General features: G+C 36.4%; 3 protein-coding genes across 8 annotated transcripts; 2 read left to right on the forward strand and 1 right to left on the reverse strand.

Annotated features, from left to right (window-relative positions):
* Positions 1–5,833: 5,833 nt before the first annotated feature.
* On the reverse strand, positions 5,834–13,921 carry LOC105978180 (MBOAT (membrane bound O-acyl transferase) family protein). 6 transcript variants are annotated; one of them, XM_013003601.2, is made up of 21 exons: positions 13,735–13,921; positions 13,450–13,663; positions 13,304–13,359; positions 12,654–12,835; positions 12,513–12,561; positions 11,887–11,990; positions 11,732–11,796; positions 10,273–10,343; positions 9,670–9,729; positions 9,435–9,548; positions 8,837–8,961; positions 8,711–8,762; positions 8,104–8,166; positions 7,919–8,028; positions 7,734–7,826; positions 7,550–7,631; positions 7,182–7,259; positions 6,751–6,826; positions 6,624–6,673; positions 6,480–6,537; positions 5,834–5,957 (listed from the first exon to the last, which is right to left on the reverse strand). In XM_013003601.2, exons 2-20 carry the CDS (start codon positions 13,550–13,552, stop codon positions 6,487–6,489), a joined length of 1,584 nt encoding a protein of 527 aa, XP_012859055.2. In that variant the 5' UTR covers positions 13,553–13,663; positions 13,735–13,921; the 3' UTR covers positions 5,834–5,957; positions 6,480–6,486. The 6 variants fall into 6 exon arrangements, with proteins under 6 accessions (XP_012859055.2, XP_088682293.1, XP_012859053.2 ...); XM_088826167.1 differs by having other exon boundaries at positions 5,834–5,972; XM_013003599.2 differs by lacking the exon at positions 5,834–5,957 and having other exon boundaries at positions 6,039–6,537.
* Positions 13,922–14,969: 1,048 nt separating this feature from the next.
* LOC105978124 (hypothetical protein) lies at positions 14,970–15,563 on the forward strand. Its single transcript, XM_013003540.2, has one exon. It carries the CDS (start codon positions 14,970–14,972, stop codon positions 15,561–15,563), a length of 594 nt encoding a protein of 197 aa, XP_012858994.2.
* Positions 15,564–21,657: 6,094 nt separating this feature from the next.
* LOC105978125 (protein NRT1/ PTR FAMILY 4.5) lies at positions 21,658–25,018 on the forward strand. The gene is made up of 5 exons (XM_013003541.2): positions 21,658–21,837; positions 22,197–22,414; positions 23,190–23,627; positions 23,878–24,002; positions 24,109–25,018. The coding sequence occupies exons 1-5, from the start codon at positions 21,735–21,737 to the stop codon at positions 25,016–25,018; spliced, it is 1,794 nt and encodes a 597-aa protein (XP_012858995.2). The 5' UTR covers positions 21,658–21,734.
* The last annotated feature ends 699 nt before the right edge of the window (positions 25,019–25,717 follow it).

Consider the following 25,717-nt stretch of genomic DNA (forward strand, 5'->3'; position numbering starts at 1 on the left):
TAATGCTTATCGGAACTTGAATCGAGCGAGGGGAGGCGGTGGGGGGCGAGAACCTGCTGGATGTGGGAGTCAGAAATTGTAGGCCGCCGCCCATCATTGGACCCCAGCATCGATCGAATCGGCGGTGGCGAGCGGCGGTGGTAAGCGGGCAAGGAGGAGGAAACAGAAACAACATCGTTTTGCAGGAGGTAAATTAAAAGAAAAGTGAAAATAAAGCAAGCACGTCGTGGTCAAGCTGCTTTCAAAATAAATGGAAAACAAAAAAATGGGAAGCGCTGATTGGAGGGAACAAAACGGCGCAGTATGAGTATTAAATGGGCCAAAACAAATTGAGAAAGAAAAGGGGTAAAACAAAAGTGCATTATCCCCATATATATAGAGTATTAACGAAGCGTCGTCGTTCCCCTCCATCCGCCCAATCAGCTGCGCCCCTTCTTTTCTTTTTCCTTTTCTTCCCAAGCAGCTTGACCACGTCGTGTTTGCTTCCTTTATTATTTTTCCTTCTTTGCCGAAATTCTTCAATCGACATGCCGCAATCGACGACTCTAAAGGCTGCACCTGTTGACTCTGGCCGCCGCCGTCGCTTCGTTCGATGCCCGCCGGCGTCTTCCAGTAGGGATTATTTTCTTGCCAAACCACTGCCCAAAATACGACGTCGTCTTGCATACTTCTCTCTGCTTACCCCTTCTTCCTCAGTGTCAGCGGCCTACAATTTTTGTCTCCACCAGCAGCTTGTCACATCTTTGCGACCTACGTGTATTGACGTGGTTTGACGTGCGCACGCCACGTCTCTTCTTTCACTCACTTTATAACTGAAAGCGGGCATTAATTGGGATTTCTCCAAACCTCGTGGAAAAAACTTCTTAGTCATAATAATCTCAATCTTAACCTTGGGAAAAAAAACCCACAATCAAAATACAACCAAATTCATAAATCCATTTTTGAAACATGGAAATGAAGGCTAAGTTTGGAAGATGAAAACCCCACATCTTTTTGCCAAAAAAAATAGAAGCAAAATAGAGAGGAACTGCAAATTAGCTAAATTGGCCGATAAGATTGGATGAAAAGAAAAGAAATAAATAAGCGCGCACCGTGGCGGAGAGGAACGAGGAGGTCGGAGCAGAAGCAGATGAAGCCATCAGATGTTGTCTGAGTAGAAAAGGTCGGTGTGAAAGAAGAACCAGAATGGGGCTTGTGCAATTATCTAAATTTCTTCATCTTTTGGTGGTGGGGATTCATTGTTGATGAGCTTAGTGTCATGTCTGCTGTTGGTGCTACTCAGTATGAAATTATTACTTGGAACTTGTGCCTACGGGCATGGATGAAGTGAAAGAAGAGACGTGGCGTGCGCACGTCAAACAACATAGGTGGCAAACATGTGACAAGCTGCTGCTGGTGGAGACAGAAATTGAAGGCCGCCGACACTAAGGAAGAAGGGGTAAGCAGAGAGAAGTATGCAAAACGACGTCGTATTTCGGGTAGCGGTTTGGCCAGAAAATAATCCCTGCTGGCAGACGCCGGCGGGCATCGAACGAAGCGACGGCGGCGACCAGAGTCAAACAGGTGCAGCCCTTAGAGTCGTCGATTGCGGCGTGTCGATTGAAGAATTTCGGCAAAAAAAGAAAAAAAAAAAAAAAAAAAAAAAAAGGAAGCAGACACGACGCGGTCAAGCTGCTTGGGAAGAAAAGGAAAAAGAAAAGAAGGGGCGCAGCTGATTGGGCGGATGGAGGGGAACGACGACGTTTCGTTAATAAAGGGGCAAAAGAAAAGGGATAAAAAAATGCATATAAGGAAATTCCCCTATCCCCATATATATATATATATATATATATATATATATATATATATATATATATATATATATATATATATATATATATATATGTCTTTTCTTTCTCACTTTTTTTTGGCCCATCTAATGCCGAAACGTCGTCGTTCGCCTCACTCTCACCAATCACCGTCTCCAAATCTTTTTTTTTTTCCTTTTCTTTTTCCAACCTGCTCGACCGTGACATGTGTGCTTGATTTTCACTTTTTCTTAATCAGATTCCTGCAATACAACGTCATTTTTTCACTCCACTGAAAAACTCCTCTCTTCCGGCAGCTATTGTTGACCTCCTTCCGACCCTCCACGTCCTGCTTCCGTCGATGTCGGCTCCCATTCACATGTCCTCTTCTCCTCGTCCCACCGCTGCTCCTTTTTCCACCCACAAAAACTCGCGTTGTCTACTCCCTGCGGCCCATTACTTTCCACCAGAAACGCCTCCCACCAAACCGCTCCAATTCGACGCCGCCACCACCGCCGCCGTAAAAGGATCGTATACCGCTGATTCCTGGAGAAGAGATAAGATAGGTAGGTATCATTCCACTAAAAATACATAATTGATTTTATATACTTTAGAAATTTGAAATTGCTCTTGTATTCAGGCCTTCTCAACATCCTTATCTTCTTCCGCACAAATTGTTACTCCTATGCCGAGCATGGTCTTTTTTTTCCCGTCTTCTTTATGTTCTGATTAATTGAGTGCGAGGCGGACAACATTTACGGTATATGACAACCCACAAATTGAAGATAGAGACGAGGGCGGAGACGCATACTATTGGATGAAAAAAACGGTGCTGTGAGATAGGTGCATCGGGTGGAGTGGCGGCGGGCGGCGGACTAATCAATGGAGGAGGTCAACAGTTGTTGGCCATGGGTGAGGAAAGCGGCGTCGTTCCGCGGCTGGCAGATTAAAAGAAAAGCTAAAATCAAGCATACACAACACCGTCAAGCTGCTTGGAACGTAAATGAAAAAGAAAATAATTACGGATGCTGATTAGAGGGGAAATACGAAACGATGTTAAATATATATAATTAGAATTCAAATGGATCTTCCAAAACCTCCATCTTTAATGTCATTATCTGCCCGTCCTCTTATAAGTTATAATGAAATAAATTAACATAAATGGCTTGAAATAAATAAGCGCACACCTTGCCGGAGAGGAACGAGGAGGTCGGAGCAAAAGCAGATGAAGCCATCAGATGTTGTCTGAGCAGAAAATGTCGATATGGAAGGAGAAGCAGAATGGGGCCTCTGCAATTATCTAAATTTCTTCACCTTTTGGTGGTGGGGATTAATTCTTGATGAGCTTAGTGTCATGTCTGCTGCTGCTGCTACCCTGTATGAAATTATTACTTGGAACTTGCACCTACGGGTATGGATGGAGTGAAAGAAGAGACGTGGCGTGCGCACGTCAAAAAATATAGGTGGCAAAGATGCGACAAACTGCTGCTGGTGGAGACAGAAATTGTAGCGGCCGACACCGAGAAAGAAGAGGTAAGCAGATAGAAGTATGCAAAACGACGTCGTATTTCGGGCAGCGGTTTGGCAAGAAAATAATCCCTGCTGGCAGACACCGGCGGGCATCGAACGAAGCGACGGCGGCAGCCAGAGTCAAACAGGTGCAGCCCTTAGAGTCGTCGATTGCGGCGTGTCGATTGAAGAATTTCGGCAAAAAAAAAAAAGAAAAAAGAAAGCAGACACGACGCGGTCAAACTGCTTGGGAAGAAAAGGAAAAAGAAAAGAAGAGGCGCAGCTAATTGAGCGGATGGAGGGGAACGATGAAGTTTCGTTAATAAAGGGGCCAAACGAAAAGGGATAAAAAAATTCATTTAAGGAAATTCCCCCATTTTCTTTCTCAATTTGATTTGGCTCATTTAATACTGATACTGCGCCGTTTTGTTCCCTCTCTCCAATTAGTGCCTCTCATTCTTTTCTTTTCCATTTGGAAGCAGCTTGACCACGACGTACTTGCTTTATTTTCACTTTTCTTTTAATCTGCCTCCTGCAAAACGATGTTGTTTCTGTTTCCTCCTCCTTGCCCGCTCACCACCGCCGATCAGCAACGAATTGGCGCTACTGCCGGAGGGAGAGAACCGATGATATGGAGGCGAAAATAAGCCGGGATCGGTCAGCGAGTCGGTGTAATATGAGAGGGGAAGAAGAACGTATAGCGCGCGGCGGAAAAAAAAAATCAAAAGGAGCCTGCACGATGATGAATTGGAAAGGAATTACAACAACTGGTTTTCAAAGTGATATGAACAAAACATTTAGGGCTTCCGATGATGGCGGTGAATGGAATAAAAAAACATGATGGCGGTGAATGGAATAAAAAAAAAGAAAAGGGAAAAGAAATTGATAAAACGGGGCCACATCCTTTTCTTTTGGCCCATTTATTAACGAAACGTCGTCGTCCCCCTCCATCCGCCCAATCACCTGCCCCCCTTCTTTTCTTTTCCCTTTTCTTCCCAAGCAGCTTGATCGCATCGTGTCTGCTTCCTTTTTTCTTTTTCTTTTTTGCCGAAATTATTCAATCGACACGCCGCAATCGAAGACACTGTTGACTCTGGCCGCCGTCGTCGCCTCGTTCGATGCCCGCTGGCGTCTGCCGGCAGGGATTATTTTCTTGCCATACTGCTGCCCGAAATACGACGTCGTCTTGCATACTTCTCTCTGCTTACCCCTTCTTCCTCAGTGTCGGCGGCCTACAATTTCTGTTCCCACCAGCAGCAGCTTGTCGCATCTTTGCCACCTATGTTGTTTGATGTGCACACGCCACGTCTCTTCTTTCACTCCATCCATACCTATAGGCGCAGGTTCCAAGTAATAATTTCATACTGGGTAGCAGCTGCAGACATGACATTAATCTCATCAAGAATTAATCCCCACCACAAAAAGGTGAAGAAATTTACATAATTACATATTGGAATGTGTGCGTGTGTGCGAGTGTGAATATATTAAGTGTGAAAGTTGACTATAATGAATTTTGAACTGCATAAGTAATATATTAAGTAATATATTTAAACATATAAGTTGAGATATTCAACCTCATAAATTGAGATATTCAACCACATAAGCTAATCAAAAGAGCAATGGATCATGTGGATCCGATCCGGATCGATCCAAATCTGATCCACTTTAAATCCATTCATATAGGTTGATTTTAAATATGGTTCCCTTTTTATCCAATCCACATACATCCGAACCTAATACTGTCCAAGATGAGTAAATCGTCACCCCTAATTTAAAGTGTTTGCAAACTATAATCATTCCTTTCAATCTTTATTTTGTGATTGGATGGCTAAACAAATAAATAAACTACTATGTAGTGTGGGTAAATAAAATTAAAATGCTTAGATTCCACCATTGTCCGAGGAAGGATTCGCTCCAGCCCGTTTTGATTCAATGAAGTTTATTTGAAAAACATTTTCAACAACAATGTACCCTAAACATTAAAGTTTAATGCTTCATACATTTTATTTGTCCCTGGCTAAATAATATTTGTTCCTCATTATTTTGTCATTTAGAAGATATAAATGCATAATTAATTATATATTACAAATTTAACCTTACTCATTAATTGCAGGGAGGGACAATAATAGACTTGAGAATTGAGAATTGAGACTAATGAATGCTAAAAAGATTGGGATCTTATTCCGGAAAATCAAAAGTAGGCATAAAATTTTGTTCCAAAATCGGAAAATTTTGGACTGAAAATTGAGGGAAATCGGATATTCTATCCCAATTTACACCACTGTAACTAGGGGTTTGAACCAGCCGAGCTCAGCTGTTTTGGCAGGCTCGAGCTCATCGAGTACTTTTTTTTAATTAATTTTTTATTATTAAAAATTATTTATATTAGAACAAAAAACTTATAAAAATAAATAATGAACTGTATATATATTTTATATGTTATTTTTATATTGTTATTATAACATTTTATATTATTACATATTTTTAAATAAAAAATAATATATAAATAATAAAAAAAATAAATAAAAGGAAGGCTCTTGAGTTCACGAACAACTAAAAAACAGCTCGAGTTCGAGTTCGAGATTTTTTCGAGTCGGTTCAGCTCGTTTACCACCCCTACGTGTAACACGGCATATCTAACCAGGAAGTTATCCAAGGAAGCTGCCAAAAGAACATCTAAAAACTGAAAAAATAATGACCCATACCAAAAACAATGAAGGAAAATACAAAACAAAAAAACAGTGCAACTACAAGATTCCTTATATTGTGGCATGATATTTCTTGTTTGTGCAGTCCGAAAAACTACACGAATAATTTCTTCGGACCATAAAATTCAACGACAACCCATCCTCAACAAGTACTACAGAGCCAGCATCTCTAATTACAAATTGATGTGTTCTGAGATCTTAGAATTTGTATCCGAAGTAAACCATCAAAACCGCAAGATCACCAATTTCTGACTGATGCTATATTGTAAGAGCAAAATGCTACTTCTCAAAATTGACGACTCACACATGTACTCTCCAAACAGGTTATCGAAAATAAACTGGAAGGAAATTTTTGCAGTCATGTTTTGTAGCTTAAAAAACGATTCTAGAGGAATTTGAACATTCTCCTTTTTCCAGTTTAATAAATTTCACCAAATTATCAGTAACGGGTCAAGATAACGAAACAAGAACAGACCTTCATATCAACTAGTCCTCTCCTTCGTTCGCTTAGCATCGGAGATGTGAAACATAAGCTGCACATTTGGATTAATAGATCAAATCAAATTGCACCAAGAAGCGAACTAATTATTCATCAGAATATCACCGATTATTTATTTACCTTGGTGCCAACATAAAATGTAATCAACAAGCCACCGAGTGTAGACAGGCCTGCAAAACACAAAATATAATTGTTCTGCAGCTTAATTAATTAATTAATTAATTATAACGAGTGAAACAAAACAAACCTTCTTTCTGTAGGAATCTAGAAAATAACCAATTAATGCCTGATGGACCAATTACAAATCCGACAAGATTAGCCACCTGCAGCAGCATAGTTTCAAATTACCCTCTTCATAATCGAACATCACAGTTATTCACATGCTGGAAAAAATATTGGGATTGATCTTGTGCAATTCAGTTCAGGCTTTTGAACTAACATGCAAATAAACATCAAGTACAGATCTCTAATCAAACTAATTATACTCGAAATATTTGATACCATCCAATGCTGAAATATGTTTTTCTTAGACAAACTTTATATTATTTTATTTTATTTTCAACTTATGTATATTCAATTGCTGTCAATTAGCTGTCAGCATAATGACTAAAAGAATTGTTTTGGTATGCCGAGAAATGTTCACAGATATTCTTAATGATGAATTAGTAGAAGACGAACCATCAAGCAAGTTATAGTTATTGCACCAGCAACAGCACTAAGTTCACGGAAAACAAATTCCCTGAAAGCACCCTCCACCTGAAACAAATGTGATACAGAAACAAGTGAGAATTGGGGGAGAGATGGGAGGAAAAATGATTGTTTACGAATTTTGAGTGTATAGAGAAATCTCTACTAATGAATCGACCAGTTTTCATTTTTTTTCCTTCTCTCTGTACATGCCTTAGAGGGAAAGAAAGTATGCTATGCATGTTGCGAACATCGAGAATTTGTTAATAGTTACACATGTAAAATAATGTATTATGTTATTTTGTTTTTCACAATTGACAGGGATGTGAAAAGGAAAAGAAATGGAAATATGAACATACCTTAACAGCATTTGCCGCTGATTTTACGAGCATTTCTGGTATAAAAAATATACACGTCAACCAAGCCCAAGAAAGGAGCTTCCTGAAATTGAGGATACAAGCAGCCATATTATCAACTGAGTAGTGATAGAAATAAAGGACGGGTAACAAATTTTATTGTGAAACTCTTAGAAGCTAATAGTACCACTCTAAGTCATGCCATACAGCAACAAAGGTGAAGACGACCCAAACATTCAGCAGCTTCTTTTGAGAACCCCCAAGAGGGATGTAAACGTACCTAATAAAGCAGTGAGTAACCATTATTGCTTCACACAATAACAAATTGCAAGAATAAATTAAATATGATTGATAAAGAGAAGAAATCTATACCTAACAAGCCACTTGTTGAACGAAGCATGCCAATTTTTCCAAAAACTTTCCAAGTTGTGGCAATTGTTTACGCACCTTGGCATATTCTCAGGAGCCACAATGCCATTAACCTACAGTCATATTTTAGTACTTCAAATAAATATCTTAAACCAATAGTATCAAAATTCAGATGATTGTGCACCTACCAGTGACCAGAATCGGAAGTAGCGCCAGATAAGTAAAAACTTTAGCCACATGAAGTTCAGAACCTGTTTATATTAATACACCATCGAGTTACAGATATTACACCCAGAAGTACAAGAAAATACTAAACTAAAATTTTCTTTGGAGGGTTATGATCTCATATCAAGACTCTGATTTGACAAGTTATCCAAACTTAAATGAAGTAACTGACGGAGACACACTGCTATCTACTTCAAATATCATTGGTTCTTGTAATTCATAAATTGAAGATAAATTTAGATTAAAAAAAACACCAGCATTGTTTAACAATTGAATTACGTTGTATTTTGTGTGTTCTTCACACGCTAATTTGAACTGAAGGACCCTATTTTTTTCTGGTATAATTTTGACCCCCGAGTCCACTTCTAGGTTAGATGTCACTCAGATATCCTGAAACGAGATGTATATAATGGACTTTTCTACCAAAAACAATAAAATAAAGAGTTATTGTCCATATTAATTTAAAGATACATCAGCTAAACTATGCTAAAAGAAAATGGAGATTCACAAATATAGAACTGTAACATCAGATTCATAGAAGAAGCAAAGGATACTAGAATCAGAACTTACACCATATCCAATGATGAAGATGTCCATGGGAGACAACTGGTTCCACATGCCACTGCAACATTTAATTCACAAAATGTAAAGTTGAATAACTGAATGTCATCTATATCCACTATATAAGAAACATACCTAATGGCAAAGGCATTGTAGTAGAGGAAATGCGACATTAATTCCATTAGGAAAAGACTAAAAACCCAACGAAAACCATATAAAGCCACTTCCCGGGATGAGTAAATGTTCTGGGGAGAATCCAACTGCCCACAAACACGTCATTTTCACATTTCATTATATTGGTTTCGATATTAATAGAAAGATATAATTTGTGAAATCATCACGATAAAAGCAATAAAAGAGAACGCAAATACAATTATGTGGTAACTGGTAACAAATCACATTACAAGGCATTTGGTATGGCACAGATCATTCAAGTTTACTACTCTTTGTTAAGGATCAGCAATGATGATAGCATCTTTCTACGTGAAACCGCACATCAAACAGGTAAAAATCAAATAAACACATCTACATATAACTGTAAACCCAATAAAAACTGCAATTAGTGTTAATTTCTACTTAACAAACCCAAATTATGTCATGTAACAAAACCTAAAACATTTGCATCATCAATAAGATACACATAATAAAAGTTTTTAATATACAATGGAGTCAAAATATACACATGTTAATGCCAAAAGAAAGAAGCACAAATAATAACAAAAAGCATAACAACCTGTGAAGCAAATGCGTTGAAGCTAATGATTGGTCCAGCTATGTAAAGTGGTGCATACGTCAAATAGCACAAGTATATTGGAAAAGAGAATTTGTCATTTGTGACCCTTCTCTCCTGGGAAGTGTGTCAATAGAGTTCATCAAAGATATCCAAAAGTTAGCATAAAAAATGGTGAAGCCACATAAATGTAGCAGATCACTGTTCTAGCAGAGCTGTAGCTGAGACAAGAAGCTACCTGTAAGAGCTGGTAGCATGTCTTTCCTGATGAACATTGGTCACAGCGCTGAATATGCTTCTATCAAAAACAAAAGAAATATTAAAAATAAAGATTCAGAAAAGTGGGTAAGCAAATTTTATCCCTTCTTGACATTGTTGAATCCAAAACAAACAATCATCACCACCAAAGACTAACATTAGCAACAAATTACAACTTGGAATCATTTTAAATTAATTTGAGATGTTATTAGTGAATAAGTACCAAATCAAGATGTCTTTAATTAGCAGAATGGTGATTTATTCACCAAATATCATGCATTCATAAACGATATGGATTTCAATTAAGTTCTCGACATGGGTTCCTCAGCAACTCACTGATTTATAGTTTTCAACATTTAGCTACCACAGAAGAATTATTTTGTTACAAAATCTTACGTTAAGCATTATCTACATAAAAAGTGTATAAGATGAAACATATATAAAATGTGACAGTCCTATATGTCTGAGCTACGAACACACGGAAGAGGGGGAGGGTGCATTTAACAGACATTCAATTATACTCGAGGGAAAATCCCCTGAAGGCTTGTATTGCCAGAAAAAAAAAATGAAACTGAAACCATACCTTTTGATCAAAATGATTATGTTTGTCAGCCCAATGGTAGTCGCACCCAAAGCTTATCATACGCAAAACAACTGCAATACCAAACATAAACAAACCAAATTAAGTTTGATTGTTTCTGCAAAAGTAAGGGATCACATGACCTGCTAAAGAATATGCTTGTGCTTTATACTAGCTTCATTAATCAAATAAATCAATTGAGGCAACACACTTGATGGACACAAACATGCTGACATATCATTTTACTAGAACGGGCATCCAGAAACTAGACCGAGACTCATTTTCTGCTAATACAGAGCAGTAGATACTGAAGAGGTACACATTTGTTAGCATAGCCACAAAAGAAGAACTCTATTCCATTAAACAATAAAGTTCGATCTTTTTACATTTTCCCAATTTCTCATCGATAAAGTGATTGTTTTCTTTAAACTTTCTTTTTTTATACCTGTCAAGATGATCCGAGCCATCTCCACTTATATGTTTTTATTTTTCCTTTTCTTTTTTTTGGTTTTAATAAAAGGATAAGATAATTAATTGCATAGAAATACAAAGATCTGTCCACTGTTTGAAGTATGGTTCAACATATGCATCCAAATGAAACAGTGGAGGTCATTATGTCAGATATTGGTCGTAAATCAATATGTGTCACATGCCACCTAAATCAACAAAAAGACCAATTTCTTGAAACAGGTGAACAAAAAGATAAATCTCGTCCACTGCTGTTGTGATTCAACATATGTATTTGTTTCAATGATAGTCTTTAGGTCCTACAGCAAAGGCATTGCCCGAGTGGTATTGGGGAGGGTAGTATTAGGTCAAGAGTTTAATTCCCTTTTGGGTTCGGTCGTAGGCCAATGTAAAAAAGAAATTGATAGTTGTTAGGTCTTACAAATTGTAGCACTCTGAAGTTGATTGTCGAATGCTATGGCCATAAACAGCTATCAAACTCTTAAATCATAATATTTTTACTACTTTGGCTGTTCGTGACAAAAAATCAAATGAAAAGCACTAACTTAAGAAGATATCTAAGGTTACTTGATCCTATTATTAAAATTTCAAAACAAGAAAACAGAAAATCCATCCTAAAGAAGAAAAAAGCTTTTAACAGGTACTGCATCGGCTTGGAAAGAAAACCTACTGCTGGTGTGTCATGGGTCTTTTGTGTGCCAACTGTTTTATTTATTCTTTCGTTTTCTGAACAGATAAAGACCTATATGATGTAGAAATCTCAACAAAAGAATCATATTAAAGAGCTCAAGCAACACAGCAAGCGCAAAAGAAAATTGGGCAAGCATGTATTATGGTCGGTCACCATTCAGCACCAAAGCAACAAGACAGCACATAGAGATACTAATAAAGAAACCAATCAGGAATTATACATCCACCAGATATAAGTGAATAATCAAATATGTAAATAGATCAGAAGTAACAGGAAAACGCTGTGGAAATCCTGAAAAGATACCAAAGTTAAAGCAGATATGCCATCGAAAGGTGCCGCGATAGTTGTCCAAATAAGCCCACCGTTCCCTACACCATCATAAACAAGCACACAATTATGAAAACTGACAAAACCAAATATTCTAAGATCAGCGAAATCAGGGCAAAAACAAACCTTACCCAAAACTGGAGAACTGGTATCCCTCATAAATACGATTACATATAAGAAATGATAGATTAAAAATCCATAGCACATATGAGAAGTATTTCGTCCTTCCCAATATCTGCAGAAACAAATATCTGGTGAACATGAGAGTATTAGAAGGTTTGTATAAGATACAAGCTATGCCAGAAGCTACAGCTTGAAGTACAAAATATGATCACATCTGAAAACTCTAAACACAATAGAAACATGAAGTCAAAGAAGATTAAAAACATGAACTCCCAGCCAACAATCTCTAGAGACATATAAATAATTGAGAGTCATTTTTAAGATTTTGGTATTCTAGGAACCAAAACTAGTGTCAGCCTTGCAAAAACATCAGATTAGAGTACCTCTATTCATAAGTGAACAAATAGAAATGCATGAGTATGAAATCTTTGTTATCATGAAGACCTCATAGTCCCCCACCACAAAATCAAGTATTTGTTAGCATGTTATTCATACTTAAAATTTACAGGAGGAAGGCACATGCTATTAGCCCCATTACCAGTTCTTTTAGCACACATGCGAAAAACTCTATACTAAAAAACAATGCAGTAGCAATTACAGAGAAGTGACATCAGGAGCTTGAAAGAAAACGGACCTTCACTAGGAAAAAATTTACTGATGCAATAGCAACGATGAACATGATGCTGCAAGGAGGGGAAAGGAAAAAAAGAAATTGTTACTGATTACAGCAGTCGAAACATAAAATATTCTATCTTGCAACATTCTACATAATTACCAGGCTCCATGCAGATACAAAAGATATGCCAACGAAATCAAACTCCAGACAATAGCCATCCCCTTCGCTTTCAAGGAAAATGATGTTCTCAGCACATTGGCAACCAACGTAAAAATCCCAAAAACCATGGTGAGAATTGGTATGTTCCCCCTGAGATTTCTCCATTGAGCATCAGACGCATCCTACACAAGAAGATTGAGAGATATGAAAGCAGATCGCATTGGACAAGTCCATGCATTTTTTTTAAGATGATCAAGTCGATAAATCAGACGCAAACTAATAGAGGCAATAAGTCAAATTTCATTAATTAAACATATTTTTTCTCCATTAGTTTGGTTGTTCGCTTAAAAAGTCCATTTCGTTTCACTATTCTAAACTACTCTAATGGATTATCCTTTTCCCAGTGCCATCAAATAGAAATCGACCAACTTAAAAAAAAAAAAAAAAAAAAAAAAAAAAAAAAAAAAAAAAAAACTGGTGTCTATTTGTCACATCAAACAGAGTACTGTTTTCTCCAATTCATGCCAAAAAAACAAACGGGACGTATCTCCATTGAAATCATGAACTGCAATAACCAAATAGTATTACGCCGAAGGTAATAAACACAACAATCATCATACAAGTGATAGAATTTTTTTACAGTGACATACATTAAATCGACCGGCGATCCAACCGGGGCGTAAACCATAAAGCTTGGCATAATGATCTGCAATTACAATTAGCAGAAACAAACAAATAAATAAATAAAAAATCAGCAACAAAAACAACACAAGTAGTTTGCTGTAAGCTTGCGTACCGTGGGAAAGCTGGAGAGAGCGACGAACGACAATGGTGTAGAAAACGGCGGCGTATAGAACGAGAAATATGAGCTCTTTCTGCTGCCAAGAGCTGCTCTTCATCACTGGTTTTTCGTCTCCTTTCTCAATCAGTGGGATCTGTTCAATTTTCGCGCGTGATTTCCAGAGCTCCGTCAGCCCAAACAACTTGCAGGTGGATTCCGTTCTGCCATACTGTCACCCATATGAGAAAAAATGAGGGAGAGAAGATGGCTCAACAACTGGAAAAAAGAAATTAGGTTTACCAATTTTCCAATCAAATTTGGGGATTTTTTGCAGCGTGTGAATTGTCAATTACTAGACTTTCTACCATTAACTAACTGTTCGGATTGTGATTAATGATTTCTCTGCTCTTCTTCTTCTTTTTTTTTTCCTATTTATTTATTATATTTATATTTGGGTGATTTTAGTGTGAAAAATATTTAATGTTATAAAAGTTAGAAAATAAAAGTCTTATTTAGTGAAATAGAAATGAGAGTAACTCTCGTTGTGCTATAATTTATCACTTCCTATCAAATTATACATAATGAACAGTGTTTTAGTACACCACTTTTACTGACTCATTCCAGCAGTGGTTGTTTATATTTTAAAACATCACTTGATTTTGTCGTTTCATCCCCTTGGTGTTTCAAATTTGACAAACCAAATTTATAATATGCCATGTGGTCTATAATATAAAAGAGCTACTAGAACTCCAATTTTCAGTAAAAGTTGTAAAATTTGCTAAAATTTAGCATATAGCACAACTGCTGGAGTTGCGTACTTCTTGTTAATTTTTCATACATCTTGTTATTGTCTTTATATCCTAAAAATCAAATAAAATTACTCGATTGTATATTCGAGATATTTCAACAAAAGCTCGTATGACCTGTGCTTGTTAATAGAACGAACCATACTTAGACACATATTTCCGTTCGATTTACTACGAAGCTTGTTTCAAACTCAAGCTTGATTAGAAAAATAAAGGGTAAACTACGGCAACTCCCTGACGTAAGGTCAAATTATGAAAACCCCTCTCATATTTGGGTAATTACAATCACCCGTCACCTATGAATATTCTTATATGTTCACATTTGCAGTGTCTAATTTAGAATCTTCTAGATTATGTGGAATATTCTTCGGTTTGTACCCGATTTACCCCATTCGAGCTCCACATTTTGAAGCAAGATAATCGTAAAATGTGCCTCTTGGATTGTTATTATCAGATTGTGTTACATCATAAACTACATTTTTGCACAAACGAGTATAAACTCGAGAACATTCCACGGAATCTAGAAGATTATATTGAATTTCAACTTTGCAGCCAAACTTTGAATAATAGTGAACTAGAGGGACGTTTTGGCAATTCCCCAAAATATTTAGTCCTTATTAGCAATAATAAATAAAGGCATCATCAACCACCCTCCCGCCCATAGTATTATCAATCGAACTCCAATCATCTGCCCTAAATCCCCAAATGATCCTCTCCAATTCCCCTGTAATGGAAGCCCAGCAATGCAATGTTTGCCGATCCGCCGACGCCGTAGCCCTCCACAACCTCCACCACCGCGGCGCACTCGCCTTCCTCTGCTCAGCCTGCGTCCTCCGCCGCCACCCTGGCAAATTCTGCCCCCTCTGCTTCGAAGCCTACGACGACGCAACCACCACCGCCAACACCCGCCCCTCCGCCCACTCGCGCATCACGTGCCACCGCTGCACCGCCGTGGTCCACTCCGCTTGCCTCCCCTCCTCCGTCCGCCCCTCCTCCACCACACTCCGCTACCTCTGCCCCCAGTGCTCCCACCCCTCCTCTTCCCCCGTGGTCGATTCCAAATCCGACGACGGCAGACCGGTGGTTTTCACTAGGGATTTGGCCAAACAAATCTTCTGCGCCGCCAAAATTGTCTCTGTAATCATGCACAAGGCGGCGGCGGCCGCCAGAGCCGATGCCGAACAGAAAGCCGGAGAAGCCATAGCGGCGAAGAAGAAGGCCAAGCAAGCTATTGAGAGGGCCTCTTATGTGATGGCAAATGAACAGGCTCGTGTGATCGCCAATCAGCAGGAAGAGGACGACTCCGACATAGACGACGAATGAGAGCCAATTAACCCTAGGGTTGCATATAGGAGATTTAGAATTTTCTCGTTCGAGTTAGAAATTCTTCAAGGTAAGAAAACATCAGTCCCATTCAGTTTTTTTTTTTTTTTTTTTCTGATTTTATGTACTCAGTCCACTTGGGCTTTCTTTTTCGGTATTTTACGAAATTGTTGTCCTCAATCTGTGATGGTTAAGTTCAAGACTGTTGAATAATGAAACTTTGATGAAAGCTGAAAAATACCGAGGTTAAGGTTGCAGTTATTTTTAATTATGTTATGTAGATTATGTGTAAGATAAAACGGAGACATTTGCATGGTAATCTTGAAAGGTTTCGAGCTCATAGAATGATGCATTGTATTGGGTTGTGAATTTTATTATCGGTTTAGATAAGTGGAAGATGGCTGTGAATCAAGGCAGTTTAAAAGAATCTGTCAGCTTCAGCTTCAACTGCAGGACAGTCGTAAAATTAAGCTACTTTCAATTTAGAATTTTGCAAATGTCCGTGAGTGAACCGTGCTTACATTATGGATATCAAATTTGAATAGATTCTTCTAGTTGTTTCCTCTTACTCCTTGATAGGTACATAGTTTTTTCAGTGTAAAAATCGGTACAGTGCTGAAAAAAGAGTGGTCGATTTGGAGATTAACAATGAAGCAGTTGAACTTTTGCTATAGCAGGAGAACCTCCTTTTCTAAATGGCTACTAGATTGGACAAAGATAGTAAAAGATTCATCGTGGTGTAATACTGCATATAGGATTTAGATTCTCTGGATTCGATAAACTGATCTGGACCGGTTGAACATGTAGAGTTTATATGAGATACTAATCTTGGTTTTCCTAGTAGGATACCTGTATAACGTGCTTTTATACAAGATTGCTTGTTTTACTTTGGCTTGTGCATTCTTTTTATTCGATGATGATGTCTATAAAGTAAGCAGATTTGCCAATTACTAGCTGTTTTTATTAAGGCCTCGTTTGGTTGGGGAGATTAGCCAGGATTAACTAAATAATGGGACTTTGTTTGATGTTTGGTATCATCAATAACTTGCCGGGTCGACCCGCAAATATTATGTTATCATGGCTTATCTTGCTATTTAGGCATGTTTTTTATTGGATCTTCCAAGGTCCAATAATACAGTTGGGCTTCATTAGATTATTTAATTTTATCTTGGCTAATCTTATCTTGGCAACCAAACGAGGCCTAAGTATATTGCTGAAAGATAAACGGAGTTGTCCCAGCATTTTAATAGGGTGATAGAATGTGGTACCTTCATTTCCTTGTGATGATGGTGCCAATGTGTAATAGGACCTTGAATCGAAGAGGCTTAAAAAGTTGTTTCGATTCTAAGTTGTAGTAGTGAACTCTTGATCTAGAATCTAATCCTATCTATTGTTCACTTATTTTTAAGATCTGTCTAGAATGTTTTATTATATGTTTGTGCTTGTTTGCTAAGGTTTCTGTTCTCGTTTCTATGTTCGTTTACGAGATCAAAGTAGCGATGTTTAATGTGCCAATAAACACTCTTTGGAAGGACAGAAGTTAGCTCCGACCAGTTAGGAAGAAGTTCGTGCTATCTGGGAATCGAATCATTTTAGCTGCCTATAAAACGGAAATGACAATCTAGTAGCCTTTACCTACCATTATATTGGGACAAATCGACTTTTTAAAATCCGTTTGTACCGAGTTGTTGACATTCTATGTAAAGAAAAAGTATTGAAGTAGAAAGAAGGAACCAAGAAAAAGAAAAACATGCAAGAAACTTGTGTAAAAAAGTATTGTTAAGTAAGTTAATTTATATTCTATTTTGTTTCCGATAAAACTACAACATGGTGGCTCGAACCCCAGACCTCGTATCCGAAACAGGGGCAAGGGTACAAGCCTCATATACTGTAGTGATGTGTGCTGCAAAATATAATTACTTTACCTATGTTTTTCGTTCGCGGAACTGGAATTAACTGGTTACAATAGGATGATGGAAATTTTGATTTTATGCGGATGAATTCGATTAGGCTTAATTCCAATTTGCACCCTTCAAATGGAGTCTTTTGGCACTTTGCGCCCTTGGAAAATAACAATAGCACTTTGCACCATCAAAACACAATAAATCATTAACAATGCACCATTAATTGAATAATAAAGGATAATTCATTTTTATTGGTGGCAAATAAAAAATTAAATTGTTATTTTCTTCAACTTCTAACCTAATTTCGAGCGTACAAAGTGCGAAAAAATTAAAATTACACCGCATAATTGAAAAAAGATTATATTTTCGTAGAAAATAAATCAAATTAACTTTTATTGTAATCGGGGGAAATATTAGATAGAAATATTTGGAAGAAAATGTGATTTTCAGATAACTTGATAACGAAATGGCCGAAGAATTTTTTTTTCGTAATTTTTTTTTGTGATAAAAAATATAATTTTTAAATACCACTAAACATATTAAAATTACCTTTATTAGTTTTAAACACTCATGTGGGGTGAATTATGCTCGATATATGGTGTTTCGAAGGTGCAAAGTGCTATAAATTTGTTTCAAGGGTGCAAAGTGCTAAAATGGTATTTTCAAGGGTGCAAAGCAGGATTAAGCCAATTCAATTACATCGAAACTATCCGGTGGTATTATTTGAAGGCACCATTCTTTTTTTGTAGCATATGAAAAAACATTGTGGTTCGATGGTTGGAAGCATGGTAGTTAATCTCGCGATATACCGCGATATATATCGCGATACGGTATGGTTCCAATCAAAACGATACAACTCGGGTTATGTATCGCTTATTGATAAATACCGTTAAATATCGCGAGATATCGTATCGTATCGTTGTATCACGATACGATACGATATTTACGATATTTAAAAAATGAAAAAAATGAAGAAAAAAACAAGAAATGCAGTCAACTGCTCTGAAAAACGGTTTAGAATAGATTTCTTTAATATCCCAACCCTAATTCACACTTTTCTCTTCATTTTCTTCACCAATCCTCACAATATTACAACCCTAATTCAATTGCTATAGATTCTTGCGATTCAAGACCAATTCGATGCGTTTTTTTGCTGGGTTTTGCGATTGATGATGATGAATGCAGTCGTTTAAAATTGGTAGATGAGGAGTGACACTGATATTCAAAATTATGGGATATCGAATATTTTAGAAATTAGGTATTCGGATTTGAACTTAGGGAGAATTTGGCTAAGCTTATTTACATCTGATAAGCTGTTTTAAGAGCTGATAAGTTGTAACGTCTTACTTTTAAAATTATTTTTTTCAATTGTTTGGATAGTGATCTTACAAGCTATTTTACTCATTATAAGATCTTAAATAAATAGGTGGGGTAAAAGTATTTTTTTTTTTAAATATCTTATCTGCAAAAAATGAAAAAAATGAAGAAAAAAACAAGAAATGCAGTCAACTGCTCTGAAAAACGGTTTAGAATAGATTTCTTTAATATCCCAACCCTAATTCACACTTTTCTCTTCATTTTCTTCACCAATCCTCACAATATTACAACCCTAATTCAATTGCTATAGATTCTTGCGATTCAAGACCAATTCGATGCGTTTTTTTGCTGGGTTTTGCGATTGATGATGATAAATGCAGTCGTTTAAAATTGGTAGATGAGGAGTGACACTGATATTCAAAATTATGGGATATCGAATATTTTAGAAATTAGGTATTCGGATTTGAACTTAGGGAGAATTTGGCTAAGCTTATTTACATCTGATAAGCTGTTTTAAGAGCTGATAAGTTGTAACGTCTTACTTTTAAAATTATTTTTTTCAATTGTTTGGATAGTGATCTTACAAGCTATTTTACTCATTATAAGATCTTAATTAAATAGGTGGGGTAAAAGTATTTTTTTTTTAAAAATATCTTATCTGCAAAAAATGAAAAAATTGAAGAAAAAAACAAGAAATGCAGTCAACTGCTCTGAAAAACGGTTTAGAATAGATTTCTTTAATATCCCAACCCTAATTCACACTTTTCTCTTCATTTTCTTCACCAATCCTCACAATATTACAACCCTAATTCAATTGCTATAGATTCTTGCGATTCAAGACCAATTCGATGCGTTTTTTTGCTGGGTTTTGCGATTGATGATGATGAATGCAGTCGTTTAAAATTGGTAGATGAGGAGTGACACTGATATTCAAAATTATGGGATATCGAATATTTTAGAAATTAGGTATTCGGATTTGAACTTAGGGAGAATTTGGCTAAGCTTATTTACATCTGATAAGTTGTTTTAAGAGCTGATAAGTTGTAACGTCTTACTTTTAAAATTATTTTTTTCAATTGTTTGGATAGTGATCTTACAAGCTATTTTACTCATTATAAGATCTTAAATAAATAGGTGGGGTAAAAGTATTTTTTTTTTTTAAATATCTTATCTGCGCTCCAGTAGCATATAATATTTTGATTTTTTAAGATCTTTTGAAAAAAATTACCTAACACACTGGAATAGCTCTTAAACATCTTATAAGCTCGTTTTAACATCTTATAAGCCTAGCCAAACACCCTCTTGGATGATGCTATTTGATGAACATATATGATTTTTGTCATATTTTATAATATGATGTTGAAACTTGAATTTATACCTATTTTGAAATAAGTAGTTATATTAAATTTTACATATTTATAATATGTTTATAATGTAGATATATAGTTTTTACTATTTTAATAGTTGGTTAAATATCTTACTATACGATACGATAACGATACGATACGAGACGTGGAGCGAAACGATACGAGATATTTTTACGATCCGATAACCATGGTTGGAAGATTTATTTAAAGACAAAAGGTTCGGTAATAACAAGGAATGCTCGTGTCATAACAACTAGGTTTAAATCCTAGCATATACTAAACCCAAGTGTAGTCTTGGCACTCTGAATCTGAGAAAAAAAAGTAACAACGTTTTGCAACTTCGAAGCGCGATAAATTGTTCACAGTGCACTTCCGATTGATGTTTTAAAAGTTAATGAACAATTTGGTCATTTTATTAAATTGTTTTCACTTACCAAATCAAAGTTGTATTTTCCTCCACCCTTCAACTTAATTTTGAAAATTACAAAAGAAGATATTTTAACTAATCATTTGATAACTATATTTTCTTATGCAGCATAATTTTTTCACAAAATGTTTTTTACCAAATAATTTTATTGATAGTCATTTTCTTGTAATTAGTAAAAAAACTAGATGAAAATGTTTTTTATGTAAGAAAATATAATTTCTAGTCATTTGATGAGAAAATGTATAGTTAAATGTTAATGATTGTATTTCTATGTTTTCTAATGGTATTTACTTTCAGCTTGCACCAACTTACCATTCCCGTAATCAGACGAGTTATATCCATGCGGGGTAAAAATAAAAATAAAATAAAAATAAAATAAAAATATTATTTGCTCCACCATTCAATATTTTTTTTTCCATAAAAAAGCATAAATTGTTCTTTTATGTGAAAAGTGAAAACATACAATGTATAAGCAATTTGATGGTTTTTTCTTTATGCATTCAAAATTAGATTGAAAAGTTAGGAAAATGAATGACTTTATTAGCTTTGAAAAATTCAATCTAGGTTCCATTATACTCTGGTGATTTATAAAGGTACTAAATGCTATTAATTTTATTCGATAATGCAAAGTGTCAAAATACTATATTTTAAGAGTCGGAAAATGAATTAAAAACACTTCAATTGACATAAAATAATACAAAAAAGATATTTATTAGTTGATGAAAATAGTATTTCTATATTAAAATATTCTTGTCTCCAGCCCTATGCGGATGGCTGTATACAGTGGTTCCTCTAGAGAATCAAGCTGCCATCCCCCCATTGGTATCTTAACAAAGAAAATAAATAATTATTTCTAGAGAGAGAAAAGACAAAAAATGTAGAGAGAGAGAGAGAACACTACACAAGAAGGCGATCAATCGGATGACAATTGACGTTACATACAACGTACACTTATTGGCTATATATTTTGTATATATATGGATTATTAACAAAATTCTCTTATATATTCACATTCGCTTTTTTCTCTAACAATTTCACTAGTATTAATTAATTATTCCCTCAATTTCAAGCCATGGTGAGTGTGTATTTATATTTTTCTTATATTTAATAAACAATCGGTTAATTATAATCTGAGGTGAAGTTTTGTTAACTTTTGATGTACAATCATGCAAAGCAGGGGGAAGAAGATGCAGAGCCAGGGTACAACACCTCCAAAATCAAACAGAAAGGAGGGTTCAAAGCTACGTCTTTTATTTATGGTGAGGACAAATCTGTCATTTCAACATTTTTGCCCATTTTTTGCCTTAGTTTTATTTGCTGGAATTTATATAATTAACATCTATTTTACAAGAAAAGTGATTCTTGAAATATTTAGGTGGTGTTTGCAAAAGCTTTTGGAAATAGATTATGAGTTTTTTTCTGCACATATTCTGTTTATTTAGTGTTTGCAATGCTTCTCTTAAAATAAACTATTTTAAGCTATAATTTTAAAAGCACCAATGTAGCTGCTTTTTCTATTTTAGTTAATTTTCCAGGTGATTTGCAAACACCCCCAACTTTTAGAATTAAACGCTTAATTCTAATTTAACACACAATTAGTAATTTCTGTGCATAATAGTGTTGGTAGCATTGGAGAATATGGGTTTGATAGCGAACATGGTGAGCTTGGTGCTTTACTTCTTGCACAAGCTATATTTTCATTTGCCCGAAGCGGTGAATACACTGACGAACTTAATGGGGTCGACTTTCTTGCTAAGCGTTGTCGGTGGTTTCATCTCCGACACTTACATCAACCGCTTCGACACTTGTCTCATTTTTGGCACCATCGAAGTCCTGGTACGTGCGATCCCGTCACAACTAATTGTACACAAATTACTTTTTTACTCTGATAAATACATAGTGAAATTCGAATGTATAATACATGTGATCGATCTCTTTAATAAATGGGTGGCGGTGGAATATTCGAATGTATAATAAAAACCTTTTGTTTGTCGATACTATGTCGAACAATCATTTCATCTATTTAACAACATTATGAGGTATGATAGCGTAACGATCGTACATATAATATCGGAATTAGTACTTCGAAAGATATAATTTTTTTTTCGGAAATACAAATGTATTCAATTTTTAGCGACGATTTTCAAAAACCAAAAAACAACCATTTTTTTCTTTTAATATATCGAATTAAGTAGAACTCAAAATTTATATTGTAATATAAAATACATAATCATATAATACAAAGACAAAAACTCTTAAAAAATGGATTTTTTATAAACTACTTTTTGATATCGATAACGTACTAAAATTTGAAATTTCAAATAAAATTATATGCATAATTCAATATTATCACAACTAAAAAAAATATCAAAACAAGAAACAAATAATCTTCAGAATTCAGATAATTCCATTCTGATTTTTAACCGATAATCTTCAAAATTCTGAAATTCCATTCCGATTTTTAGTCATCAACATAGACACCACAACTAGTGTCTACTATCTCAAAATTTTAACTTGTTTGTTTGCCATGTATATATATATATATATATATATATATATATATATATATATATATATATATATATATATATATATATATATATATATATAGGCTCTAGCAATGATGACGTATCAAGCTCACACAAAGAGTTTGCTACCACAACTTCCCCCATGCAACAAGGGAAGCTGCATGGACGGCGGCATGGGCGTCTATTTCTACGCCTCACTCTCTCTATTGGCATTCGGCGCTGGCGGCGTAAAGGGTGCTCTTCCGGCCCTAGGCGCCGACCAATTCGACAGACGGGACCCGAAACAAGAAAAGGGGCTGGCCAGCTACTTCAACTGGCTCTTGCTCAGCACAGTTAGCGGTGCCGCCATCGGAGTTACCTTCATCGTTTACGTTGCCACCAATAAGAACAACCAAAACTGGTGGAAGGGCTTTCTCATCTCTACTTTAGGAGCATTCGTCGGCTACGTGTTTCTTGCAATCGGAAAGCCCTTTTACCGCCTAGAGATTCCCAGAGGGAGCCCTCTCGTGAGAATCGCAGAGGTATATAAAGTTAAACCTCCATAAGTTAATACAGCGGGGACTAGAAAAATTCTATTAATTTAGCGAAATATTAAAGTATCGAGTTAATAGGGATAAATTATTGTTTAAGGGAAATTACTAATTTATCGAGGTTCTACTGTATATATATATATTCATTATGTATCTACGTGCATGCAAATGCATGCAAACCCTAGATATATATACATACTCAACTTAATTACTTTTTTTTTCTTGTTGCTATGATAATTAGGTTATAGTTGTTGCGGTGAAAAATCGTCGTTTATCGCATGTAGAGAGTCCGAGTGAGCTATACGAGGTTAACGAGAAAGATTCGGAATCGATTGCAGCAAATGTTGCTCATACTAAACAATTTAGGTATGTGTTTTGTTCCTATTATTCCTTGAATATAAACTTAGGGTATGTTTGGTATTATTATATTCTCTTCAAATTCTTGAATATAACTTAAAACTATATATACTAGGTGGCTAGACAAAGCGGCGATCCTCGCCGAAAACACGGAGCCCGCCCGATGGAAAGTGTGCACCGTAACACAAGTCGAAGAAACGAAAGTCCTAATACGAATGCTCCCGATAATCGGCAGCACGATAATAATGAACACATGCATGGCTCAACTCCAAACATTCTCAGTCCAACAAGGCTACCAAATGAACCCTAAACTCGGCTCGTTTAAAGTTCCCGCCCCATCGATTCCCGTCATCCCTCTCCTCTTCATGGTCGTCTTGATTCCCGTGTACGACAAAGTCTTCGTACCCTTTGCACGTAAATTTACCAAAAACCCCTCGGGGATAACGCAGCTCCAGCGCGTGGGGGTGGGCCTCGTTCTCTCGGCTCTGTCGATGTCGATCGCCGCGGTTGTGGAGGTGAAGAGAAGGAAACAATCTCTGAAGAATCCCTTTCAGCCGATTAGTTTGTTTTGGCTTTCGTTTCAGTACGGGATTTTCGGGATTGCGGATATGTTTACGCTCGTGGGGTTGCTTGAGTTTTTCTACAAGGAGGCGCCGGCTGGCATGAAGTCGCTGTCGACTTCGTTTACGTGGATTTCGCTCTCGTTTGGGTATTTCTTGAGTAGTGCTTTGGTGGATATTATAAACTCGGCGACTAGGGGCGGCGGTGGCGGGGGGAGAGGGTGGCTGGAGGCGGTGCAGCAGAATTTGGACACCACTAAGTTGAATTTGTTCTACTGGTTTCTGGCGGTTTTGAGTGTGCTTAATTTTTTCCATTATTTGTTTTGGGCGGTGTGGTACAAGTATAAGAACGACGGTGGTGGTGGTGATGCGGCGGCGGCGGCGGCGGTGCCGGAACCTGCTGAGGTGGCGGAGGAAGATGTTTCTAAGGCCGCCGCGGCGGCGGCCACGAATGGGAAGGAGTGATTTTATAAGCGTGCATGGTGATTTAATTTTCATATAGTTGTGTTTGCTTTCAGATTGTTTTTTCTTCTTTTTTTTTAAATTATCATTTTGTGACAAATTAATTAAAAGGGCTGGAGTTTAATAAGAGAGTGTATAATGGGTTTTGGAGGGAATGAATATTTGTTCTTGGCGGCAAATTTGAATTATGTGTTGATTCTCATTGTTCTTTCATCTCTACTCTATCGAGTTATTAGCCGCATTTGGCACGTCTGGTCAATTACTAAATATAATATTAGTTTTTTTTTTATGAAAATAATAATATTAGCTCGCTAGGGCTGGCGTGGGTCGGTTCGAGTAATTATCGGTTAATTACCTATCAGACTAAACACCCGATTTTGCTGAATATTAAAAATCATTATCGGTCCAACTATAGTGGTTGGATAAACAATAGGTCAGTTGGAGGTATTATGGCCTATATATTTATTCATTTGTTTTATATATGGATCACCTGATGTTACCCAACCAACCGACTCTTGAGTAACTGAAAACCACCAACCGATCCATTTATATATGTGTCAGTTAAAATTACCGGCCCAACAACAAAATTATCGACCGAAAAAAGCGGCTCAAAAGTGGATTGATTGACCTAAAACCGACTCATGTCATGCCCTAATTAAGCTAGTCACCTATTGATATTAGCATAAATCCCATCTAATATAA

The sequence above is a fragment of the Erythranthe guttata genome, chromosome 2 (genome assembly GCF_056151865.1).
Source record: "Erythranthe guttata isolate IM_541 chromosome 2, IM_541, whole genome shotgun sequence".
NCBI lineage: Eukaryota > Viridiplantae > Streptophyta > Magnoliopsida > Lamiales > Phrymaceae > Erythranthe > Erythranthe guttata.